We start from the raw sequence: 11,909 nt of genomic DNA on the forward strand, positions 1-11,909 counted from the left end.
TACCTTTCAGGGTTTTGGGGAGAAATAAATTACATATGTAAAAGCAGCCGGGCACAGTGGCTCACACCTGTAATCCCAGCACTTTGGGAGGCCAAGGCGAGCAGATCACCTGAGGTTGCGAGTTCGAGACCAGCCTGACCAACATGGAGAAACCCCATCTCTACTAAAAATACAAAAATTAGCCAGGCATGGTGGCACATGCCTGTAATCCCAGCTACTTGGGAGGCTGAGGCAGGGGAATCTCTTGAACCTTGGCGGCAGAGGTTGCACTGAGCGAGAGCATGCCATTGCACTCCAGCCTAGGCAACAAGAGCGAAACTCCGTCTCAGAAAAAAAAAAAAAAATATATATATATATATATATATAGAGAGAGAGAGAGAGAGAGAGCATTAACTATAGTATCTGGCACAGAGTGAGCACTCAAAAGCTAGCTATTGTTACAATAAGCTTAGGCTTAGAGAACTTAGGTAACCCACCCAGTAAGGCAGAGTTAGAATTAAAACTCAGATCTGACTCCAAAGCAATTAAGTACTTTTTCCCACCATCCTGAATGCTCCATAACTGACACAGATAAGTCCTGATCATCCCCTGTATCAGGAAAAAGTCCACAGCTCAAAGCCCTCATCAAAAATAGAAAAAATAATATTGTCAGTTATTTATGAGAACCATAAACAGAAAGTATGCCTGGATGAGCCACAGTAATATCTAAAAGTCATGGAAAAGGAGAATACAGAAACCAAAACGAATTTTAAAATAGCTCAAAGCATATACCCAATAGTTAATTCCCAGAAACCGACAAGGTTGAAAAACCCAGCTCTTCCAGAATTTCTTAATAAGTCCCATACACAGCTGTCTGCCTGGTTTCTCACCCATGACTCATTGAAACATCATAGATAATACAAGATGACCTGATAAAACGGAATTGATGCTTTGACTGGAAACTTCAGATCAGCAGTAAATTCCCAGCAAGCTCCAACCCTTCCCTATCACCCTCCCTATGTCAAGGACTTAGGCAGAAAGCAAGATCCCCGCTAGTCCCATCACAATGATCCAGATGTGGTTCCTATAGCCAACAGGCTCTAAAAGAATGTATCTTTACAAATTCACAACCAGATTTTTTGAAAAGATCAAATTCCTAAAAACAATGCTCCTCAATTGTCCTGCAACCTTTTATAAAGAAGAGGAAATAATCTTTAATGTACTATTTTCCCTATAGTGTATACTAAAGTACTTAGCTGGAAGTCAAAAGGCCATCTCTGCCTGAAGACACGCTTCGTTTTGTTGGCACAGTGATGAAAATAATTTTAATTAGTTGCAAACAGCCAAAACCCGTGAGATTTTGGACATAAATGTAAATCCTTTTAAGGAATTTAGAAATTCTGATAACCCCGGGACTCCGTTTCCCTAGATATAACAATTGGTTAGAGCTTGGTAATGACACTTCCTCCAGCAGCATATGAGCTCTTTAAGATGCCTAATGTTCCCTAACATCTAACACACAAACCACTTCTCATCGTATCATCTGACCCTTGTAGGTACATGATTCTTGACCTAGATTCGGAGGAATAAGATAACAAGAGATCCAGTCCCTAATTTCCAGTTTCCAGAACAGTATTTGTAAAAATACTCACCAATTGCTAAAGCCAACTGATCCTTGAGTGAGCCTTCTCTGTCAGGCCCAGCTGGAAGTCCAGAAAGCTCAGAGGAATTTAAGAAGCCCTAAGTACACAAAGAAAACAAACATGAACTGATTCTGTACTATTCAAATTATCAAAAGAATAGGCAAAAATAGTCTATTTCTAAGAAAATTATTGGCCAGGTATGGTGGCTCACACCTGTAATCACAACACTTTGGGAGGCCGAGGCGGGTAGATCACCTGAGTTCAGCAGTTTGAGACCAGCCTAGCAAAAATGGTGAAACCCTGTCTCTACTAAAATACAAAAATTAGCTGGGCATGGTGGCACACGCCTGTAATCCCAGCTACTGGGGAGCCTGAGACACGAGAATCGTTTGAACCTGGGAGGCGGAGGTTGCAGTGAGCTGAGATTGTGCCAATGCACTCCAGCCTGGGAAACAGAGTTGAAACTCCGTCTCAAAAAAAAATAATAAAAATTATTTTTATTTTTATTTTTTTTTTGAGATGGAGTCTCGCTCTGTCGCCCAGGCTGGAGTGCAGTGGCCGGATCTCAGCTCACTGCAAGCTCCACCCCCCAGGTTTACGCCATTCTCTGGCCTCAGCCTCCGGAGTAGCTGGGACTACAGGCGCCCGCCACCTCGCCTGGCTCGTTTTTTGTATTTTTTAGTAGAGACGGGGTTTCACCGTGTTAGCCAGGATGGTCTCAATCTCCTGACCTCGTGATCCGCCCGTCTCAGCCTCCCAAAGTGCTGGGATTACAGGCTTGAACCACCGTGCCCGGTCAATAAAAATTATTTAAGACAACTAAGTGTAGATAATATTTTCATTAAGCCAAGGATGTTAAAAATTGGTAACAGTTCCATCTTTATAAATATTTTATTCTATCACCGCACCACCCCCAATAACATTCCACTCTCATCCTCCAGTCTAACTTCTTAGAATGTAATTTCCTAGATATCAAGAACAATTATTTTCTTTTTATTTTAAATATAGAGATGGGGGTCTCCCTATGTTGCTCAGACTGGTCCTGAACTCCTAGCTTAAGAGATCCTCCTGCTTCAGCCTCCCAAAGTGCTGGGATTACAGGCGTAAGCCACTACACCTGGCCAAGAACAGTATTTCCTTTTTTTTGAGATGGAGTCTCGCTCTGCCGCCCAGGCTGGAGTGCAGTGGCATGATTTCAGCTCACTGCAACCTCCACCTCCCAGATTCAAGCCATCCTCCTGCCTCAGCCTCCCAAGTAGATGGGACTACAGGCATGCGCCACTATGCCTGGCAAATTTTTATACATATTTTTTAGTGGAGACAGGGTTTCACCATGTTGGCCAGGCTGGTCTTGAACTCCTGACCTCAAGTGATCCCCCTGCTTCAGCCTTCCAAAGTGCTAGGATTACAGACGTGAGCCACCGCACCTGGCCAAGAACAATATTTTCATAAAATCATAAAATGTTAGAGCTAGACTTGCACATTGTTGACGGGAATGCAAAATGGTACAAATCCAATGATGTGAAATTGTAGTATCTAATAAAACTACGTATGCATTTATCCTTTGACCCTGAAATCCTATTTCTAGGAATTCACCTTGATGATATACTTACAATAATACCACACAAGTTTATTCATTGAACAATTATTTCTAATCATAAAATTGTAAAAACAGCCTAAATGCCCAAACATAGGAGATTAAACAGAATTAATGCACATCCATACAACAGAATACTATGTAGTTGGAAAAAATAAAAAGGATGACCTTCATGAACTGCTATGGAGTATTTCCAGGATATATTATTAAGTGAAAAAAGCAAATTATAAGTGTATATGCATATTATACTACTATCTGTGCAACAAAGAACTATTTGTATAAATATGCTTATTTTTGCAAAAAGAAATACTGAAAATGGATAACCACAATCCAATGACACTGGTTATCTAAATAAACGGATGGATGGGAACGGGGTAGAAGGGACAGAAGCAGTAACACCTCTCCGAGTATAGCTTTTTTTTTTTTTTTTTTGACAGTTTCAACTTTGAGGACTTTGTTAATGTATTTTATATATTCAAAAATAAAACTAAATCTGGCCAGCCAGGCACGGTGGCCCACGCCTGTAATCTCAGCACTTTGGGAGACTGAGGTGGATGGATCACCTAAGGTCAGGAGTTCGAGACCAGCGTGGCCAACATGGTGAAACCCCATCTCTACTAAAAATACAGAAACTAGCCAGGTGTGGTGGGGGGTGCCTGTAATCTCAGCTACTCAGGAGGCTGAGGTAGGAGAATCACTTGAACCCAGGAGGTGGTGGTTGCGGTAAGCTAAGATCAAACCACTGCACTCCAGGCTGGCTAATGAGAGTGAAACTCCATCTTAAAAAAAAAAAAAAATCTGGCCCAGTGCCGTGGCTCATGCCCATAATCCCAGCACCCTGGGGAGGCCAAGTCAGGCAGATCACTTGAAGCCAGGAGTCTGAAACCAACCTGGCCAACATGGTGAAACCTCATCTCTATAACTATAAAAAATATTTAAAAAACAAACAAACAAAAAAAACCCAAAGTGCTGGGATTACAGGCATGAGCCACGGCACCCAGCCAAAACAAACAAACAAACAAACAAAAAAAAAACCCCACACATTTAAAAAATAAAATTAAATCAACACATATTTGGGGTAAAAATAAATATTGACTACTAAGAAATATAAAACTATATTTCAAACGAGTAACATAACCTCACAGAAGAAAAAAAAAATCCAAATAACTAAACAGAGTCATGTGACCACCTAACTTCAATGTAAAGACAAAAAGAACTACAAATAAATCTTGAACTCCTTAGTAGTTTTGTTATTTGCAGTGGTCAGGGGTAGCAATTCTGAAATAATTTTGTATATATGTTGTAACACTGAGTACATATGAGTACACAGGTAAGAACAGTAAACATATTGAAGTTGCTATGAAAAAGGAACCACACACACACAGCACATACACCTGCACTGTCTGCTGAAAGAACAAATGACATCTCAGTAGAAATCAGCACATCTGGCTGGGCGCAGTGGCTCATGCCTGTAATCCCAGCACTTCGGGAGGCTGAGGTGGGTGGATCACGAGGTCAGGAGTTCAAGACTAGCCTGGCCAACATGGTGAAAACCCGTCTCTACTGAAAATACAAAAATTAGATGGGTATGGCGGCACGTGCCTGTAATCCCAGCTACTCGGGAGGCTGAGGCAGAAGAATTGCTTGAACCGGGACCCGGGAGGCAGAGGTAGCAGTGAGCCAAGACTGCACCACTGCACTCCAGCCTGGGCTACAGAATGACACTCTGTCTCAAAAAAAAAAAAAAAAAAAGAAATCAGCACACCTAATACTCAAATCTTGATTTCTAAAAACCATTCCCCAACTAAAAAGGACCAGGACTCCTTGAAGAAGTGGCCCATTCCATAGTTGAGGAAAGGAAAGTATGACATAAACCCAAAAGACGAGAATAAACAAAAAAAGGGCTGGGCGCGGTGGCTCATGCCTGTAAACCCAGCACTTTGGGAGGCTCAGGTGGGCGGATCATCTGAGGTCAGGAGTTCAAGACCAGCCTGGCCAACGTGGTGAAACCCCCCGTCTCTACTAAAAATACAAAAAAATCAGCTGGGTGTGGTGGCAGGCACCTGTAACCCCAGCTACTTGGAAGGCTGAAGTGGAAGAATTCCTTGAACCGGGAGGGAGAGGTTGCAGTGAGTGAGATGGCACCATTGCACTCCAGCCTGGGTGACAGAGAGACTCCATCTCAAAGAAAAAAAAAAAAAGCGATGATAACATGTACATAAAAAATGACAGGGCCAGCTGTAGTTACTCAAGCCTGTAATCCCAACACTTTGGGAGGCCAAAGCAGGTGGATTTCTTGAGACCAGAGGTTTGAGACCAGCCTGGGCAAGATGGCAAGACTGTCTCTACAAAAAACTTTAAAAAGAGCCTAGCATGGTGATGTGCACACATAGTCCCAGCTACTCAGGAGTCTGAGGTGGGAAGACCACTTCAGCCCAGGAATTTGAGGCAGCAGTGAACAATGATTGTGCCACTGCACTCCAGGCTGGGCAAGAAAGCCAGATCTGTCTCTATTTAAAAGAAAAAAAGAAGTGATAAAGCAAATACAGTAAAATGTTAACAAATGGTGAATCTGGATAAAGAGTACACTGAGGCCAGGCATGGTGGCTCACGCCCGTAATCACAGCACTTTGGGAGGCGGAGGCAGGCAGATCACTTGAGGTCAGGAGTTCAAGACCAGCCTGGCCATCATGGTGAAACTCTGTCTCTATAAAATATACAAATACTAGGCGTGTGTGGTGGCACGTGCCTGTAGTCCCAGCTACTCGGGAGTCTGAGGCAGGAGAACTGCTTGAACCCAGGAGGTGGAGGTTGCAGTGAGCCAAGATTGAGCCACTGCACTGCAGCCTGAGCGACAGAGCAAGACTTCATCTCAAAAAACAAAAACGAAAACAAAAAAAAAAGAGTACACTGGTGTTTACTGGCAAAATCAGAGGTAAAATTTCTGGTTCAAGTGACTTATCTACTCAATACAATTTTAAAAAATAATCTCAACATCGTTTTCCATATAATATGACTATGTAATGCCAGTAATAATTAACATTTACCAAGACATCTCAAGAAAAGGATAAAGAAGATTAAAAAGTCAGTAATAAACTCAAAAAAATTACTGTGAGTGGTTCATTTTTGCCTTGGCAATAAAGCTGAGTCAAAGGTAGAATGACATAATTCCTTTCCTTGATCCCTCTATGGATAAGAATATGCTTATTTTCCTAAACTGTGTCTTTTCCAACCTCTCTCTTTTTTTTTTCTGAGACGGAGTTTCGCTCTTGTTGCCCAGGCTGAAGTACAACGGCTCACTGAAACCTCCACCTCCCGGGTTCAAGCAATTCTCCTGCTTCAACTGCCCGAGTAGCTGGGATTACAGGCATGCGCCACCACGCCCGGCTAATTTTGTATTTTTAGTAGAGATGGGTTTCTCCATGTTGGTCAGGCTGGTCTTGAACTCCCGACCTCAAGTGATCCGCCTGCCTCGGCCTCCCAAAGTGCTGGGATTACAGGCCTGAGCCACCACATCCGGCTCCAATCTCTTTATTTAGAAATCCTTCCCTAAGACCATTACAAATTTCTGAACACAAAGCCTAAAATGGCTTCACTTGATCTGGCTAACTCCATTTCACTGGCATGCATGCATTCATTCATTCATTCATCTGACAAAGATTTACTGAACTCCAACTAAGTAGCGGGCCCAATTCTCTTTCATCAGAGATGCAACAGTGAAAAGACAAATTCCCTGCCTCATAAAGCTTACATTCTATTGGGGAAGACAGACAACATACAGCTAAATTAAAATGTAATATATAAGCACCATAATAAAAAATGTTAAATGAAGCACGACATGGGGATATAGTAATAGGGGAAGGGTAATCCTATGCAAAGAGATAGCATTTAAGCAGAGATGTGAAGTAAGGGAATGAGACATGAGAATGTCTAAAACAGGAACAGCAAAGACCCAATGAGGACAGCAAATTCAGCACACTGAAGACAAACCCCAAACTTACTTTACTGTATGTAGAGAGTTGATCCTTTAGGCTCTGACAATGCATCATGGTTCCAAGGGCTACTTGCTGGACCAACTGTTGAAATTTTAAATTTCTAGAAACAAAATCCGTCTCACAGTTTACCTGTGGGAACAAATTGATATAGCTGTATAAGCTGTTTAATAATTTCCAAAAGTGCCTTAAGGCTGGAGAGTAAATCAAGATACTGACAGAACAAGCTACAGACTCAACAGAAGAAAAAATGACTCCAAAATTTTAAAGCTACAGTTCCTCTCCTAGCCTGAAACAGAATGAAGTGATTCATGTTGGGCCAGTGAGTTAGCAATAGCCTGCATATTCAGAAGATGGTTCAATAATGTCCTGAAGGACTCACTACAAGTTCACCACTTACCTGTGTCTGCACACCATCATCACCTCATTCTCCAGCCATCCCAACTCCAAACCACTTATGCTATTATCTTGTTTATTCCCATCTCTCACTCTAAACTAATCCACACCTGATTCTTCACCAATTATGGCCCCCAAACCTCCTCTAAAATAACTACTCTCTATTCAACAACAATTAATATAATTAATTTTGTAATCTAACTGTTCCAGGAAACAATCAGTGACAAGGGGTAAGGCTGCACCAGATTCACATTCAGGAGTAATATTCTAGACTGCTAGGCCATTTCTCATCAACACACCAGTACATTTCTATACTTAAATAAATTCATAACTAATACCCAAGGTTTCATGAGTTTAACTTCAACTACCCTTTATGGTTCTTAAACAGATCTCTTCCTCAAGAAGATAAAGGGCCTACTACAAGCTTTACACCCAAGGGACAGCTGTTCTTGGTATCTGGAATTTCCAACAACTCACCTCTACTAATACAGTTGTATTTCCTTCCTGCAACAGCCCAATCAGGCCTTCTTTGGTCTTTCTCCCTTGGAGCTTGGCAGCTTTGCTCCAGCCCTCCTTCTGGGCCTGCTTGTGGAGCCAGATCTCTGCCTATAAATTGAGAAGAAAAAAAGCAGACAACAAAGTCACAGAATTTAGAACTAAACGTAATTCTACGATACGCTCAGGTTTCCTGATTCTCTAACTTCTCTAACAGAAACTGAAGTAATCTATCATTTACTGGCAGTCTACCACTAAATGCCAAATACCCGGTATTATTATAACTGGTGCCTTGGATGAATTTAATCTTCACAACAACCCTATGGGGCACACAGTTGTATTTTCTTTATACAGTTATGCAGCACATAACGATATTTTGAACGATGGACTGCACATATGATGATGGTCCCTAAGATTATAAAGGAGCTGAAAAATTCCTATTGTCTAGCGACACTGTAGCCCTCCTAACATTGTAGGGCAACATATTACCTACATGTTTGTGGCAATGCTAGTGTAAAGAAAACTTCTGTGCTGCCAGTCCTATTAAAATATAGCATGTACAATTACACACAGTACATGATACCTGCAACAATAATGAACAACTATGTTACTGGTTTATGTATTTACTATAATATATATACTTTATTTTAGAGAATACTCCAACTGATAAACTACTCAGGAGGTTGCATCTCTTGAACCCAGGAGGTGGAGGTTGCAGTGAACCAAGATCAATCACGCCACTGCACTCCAACCTGGGTGACAAAGTGAGACTCCGTCACAAAAAAATAAAAAATGAAAAAATTTAACAGTAAAACAGCTTCAGGCAGGTCCTTTAAGAGGTATTCCAGAAAAAAACATTGTTATCATAGGAGACAACAGGTCCATGCCCGTTACTGCCCTTGAAGACCTTCCAGCAAGACAAGATGTGGAAGTGGAACACAGTGTTAATGATGATCCCACTCCTGTGTAGGCCTAGGCTAATGTATGTGTTTGTGTCTCAGTTTTTAACAAAACAATTTTTTAAGGTAAAAAAAATTTTGGCCAGGCACGGTGGTTCATGCCTGTAATCTCAGAACCTTGGGAGGCCGAGGTGGGCAGATCACGAGGTCAGGAGATAGAGACCATCCTGGCTAACACGGTGAAACCCCGTCTCTACTAAAAATACAAAATATTAGCCAGGCATGGTGGCAGGCATCTGTAGTCCCAGCTACTCGGGAGGCTGAGGCAGAAGAACGGTGTGAACCTGGGAGGCAGAGCCTGCAGTAAGCCAAGATCGTGCCACTGCACTCCAGCCTGGGGGAGAGAGTGAGACTCGTCTCAAAAAAAAAAAAAAAAGATATTTCAATTAAAAAAAAGTTTGAATTTTTTTTGAGACGGAGTTTCACTCTTGTTGCCCGGGCTAGAGTGCAATGGCGTGATCTTGGCTCACCACAACCTCCACTTCCTGGGTTCAAGCAATTCCCCTGCCTCAACCTCCCAAGTAGCTGGGATTACAGGCCCTCGCCACCACACCCGGCTAATTTTATACTTTTTTAGTAGAGACGGGGTTTCTCCATGTTGGTCAGGCTAGTCTTGAACTCCTGACCTCAGGTGATCTGCTCACCTTGGCCTCCCAAAGTGCTGAGATTACAGGCATGAGCCACCACGCCCAGTCAAAAAAGGTTCAAAATTTTAAAAACAGAAAAAAGCTCACAGAATAAGCACATAAAGAAAAATATTTTGGCACAGCTGTACAATATGTGTTTTACACTGTTATTACAAAAGAGTCCAAAAGTTTAAAACATGTTAAAAGTTTATAAAATAGTTACCTTAAACTAAGGTTAACTTATTATCGAAGAAAAAATTTCTTACGAATTTAATGTAGCATACGTGTACTGTTTTAATGTCCACTGTAGTGTACCGTAGTGTCCTAAGGCAGGCCTTCTTATTCACTAACCACTCACTGACTCACCCAGAGCAACTTCCAGTCCTGTAAGCTCCATGCATAAGTTCCCTATAAGTTCCTTATAGAGATGTATCATTTTTTATGTTTTATGCCTATTTACTGTACTTTTTCCATGTTTAGATACACAATACTTACCACTGTGTTACAATTGCCTATAGTATTCGGTCCAGTAACATTCTGTAAAGGTTTGCAGCCTAGGAGCAGCTAGCTATTCCATATAACCCAGGCTGCAGTACAATACACTATCTAGGTTTGTGTAAGTACTCTATGACGTGCGTAAGCCAAAATCTCCTAACGACGCCATTTCTCAGAATGTATCTTCCTGGTTAAGAGACGCATAGCTGCACAGACAAAAATTACACAACTCTGAAAGGTTAAGATGTCTAAAGTCAGCCCGGCGCGGTGGCTCATTCCTTTAATCCCATCACTCCGGGAGGCCGAGGCGGGCAGATCACCTGAGGCCAGGAGTTCGAGATCAGCCTAACCAACACGGTGAAACCCCATCTCTACTAAAAATACAAAAAAAAAAAAAAAAAAAAAAAAAAAACCATTGCCGGGTGTGGTGGCGCACGCCTGTAATCCCAACTACTAGGGAGGCTGGGGCAGCAGAATCGCTTGAACCCGGGAGGCGGAGGTTATAGTGAGCCGAAATCGCGCCATTGCACTCCAGCCTGGGCAACAAAGGCAAGACTCCGTCTAAAATATATATATATATATATACATATACATATATGCCTAAAGTCAGACTGCGGGGGGGGCACCACAATGTGACTCCTGATTGATCTGACTGTAAAGCTCACACAAACCCTTTCAGCTCCAGGCAACAAGAAACACCATAACAGTCTGGTTTGTTAATCCTGGGATACTCAATTGCTTCCAAATAAGACAAAGTGAAGGCCAAGGTTGTCATTTAAGCCGGATTTCCACTTAGGGCTGTGCCATTATGGTCACTGGAGAGCAGGTCTAACTTCACGCTCCCCAGCGTGACCGCTCCAAGAGTCTGAAGTCGAGCTCTAGTACTCTGCCCTGCACCCCTTCACACACACACCTGTTTGAGGTCCCCGCCACAAGTCTCCAGAGCTTTCTTGCAATTTACAAAGGAGTAGCCTGTATTCCGCCGCAGTTTCATGAGGAGCTCCTTGCTGGAGGCCGAGGCAGACAGACGGGGCCCAGCATGAAATGTGTGCCGTGGCTGGGGCGACTGACGCAGAAGAGACCCAACCTGGATGGGATAAGAAAGGGATGAGAGGCAGGAAGCAGCAAACTCCAGAGTGTGGAGGGTACACTGGCAGCGAGTGGACGGTGTGCAAACGGGGATGCACCGGGACTGGACTGGGCAGAGGAAATGCTGTCCGGGAAGGTGGGATGGAGTCAAACGGGGTTGGGAGGAAGGGAAAGGTACAGGCGCACAGGAGAGCTACAGGGAAAGCAGGTCGGTACCAGGACCAGGACTTCTCACCGGGTGGCTCCCGGTCCGCGCGACCAGGAACACACGCAGTGACCGCAGCAGCGACATCTCCCCGGCCGCAGTAAACTCCCTCCGGCGGGCGCAAAGGTGAGGCGACAAACCTACGGCGCGGCGGAAGGGCCACAATTCTCCAGCGGAACGCACCAAACGAGGATGGTGCCACCTGCTGGCCGGAGGAACACAATCCTCCTCTACTTGATTTCTTGAGACTACACATTTGTTTTTTGGTTTTCTTTTTTTGAGTCTCGCTCTGTCGCCCAGGCTGGAATGCAGCGGCCCGATCTCGGCTCACTGCAAGCTCCGCCTCCCGGGTTCACGCCATTCTCCTGCCTCAGCCTCCCGAGTAGCTGGCACTACAGGCGCCCGCCACCACACCCAGCTAACTTTTTGTATT

The 11,909-nt window shown here is 43.3% G+C and overlaps 1 protein-coding gene across 3 annotated transcripts in view; it reads right to left on the bottom strand.

Moving 5' to 3' along the window:
• TSFM (Ts translation elongation factor, mitochondrial) overlaps nt 1-11,614 on the bottom strand; it is a 25,652-nt gene extending 14,038 nt beyond the window's left edge. For all 3 annotated transcript variants that reach the window (XM_010388915.2, XM_010388914.2, XM_010388913.2), the window contains exons 1-5: nt 11,507-11,614; nt 11,096-11,269; nt 8,085-8,213; nt 7,221-7,343; nt 1,632-1,719 (exon numbers count right to left, since the gene is read on the bottom strand). In XM_010388915.2, the coding sequence (XP_010387217.1) occupies nt 1,632-1,719; nt 7,221-7,343; nt 8,085-8,213; nt 11,096-11,269; nt 11,507-11,563 (571 nt within the window). In that variant the 5' untranslated portion in view covers nt 11,564-11,614. The remainder of the gene's footprint in view (nt 1-1,631; nt 1,720-7,220; nt 7,344-8,084; nt 8,214-11,095; nt 11,270-11,506) is intronic.
• Nucleotides 11,615-11,909: the final 295 nt, after the last annotated feature.

The sequence above is a fragment of the Rhinopithecus roxellana genome, chromosome 10 (genome assembly GCF_007565055.1).
Source record: "Rhinopithecus roxellana isolate Shanxi Qingling chromosome 10, ASM756505v1, whole genome shotgun sequence".
NCBI lineage: Eukaryota > Metazoa > Chordata > Mammalia > Primates > Cercopithecidae > Rhinopithecus > Rhinopithecus roxellana.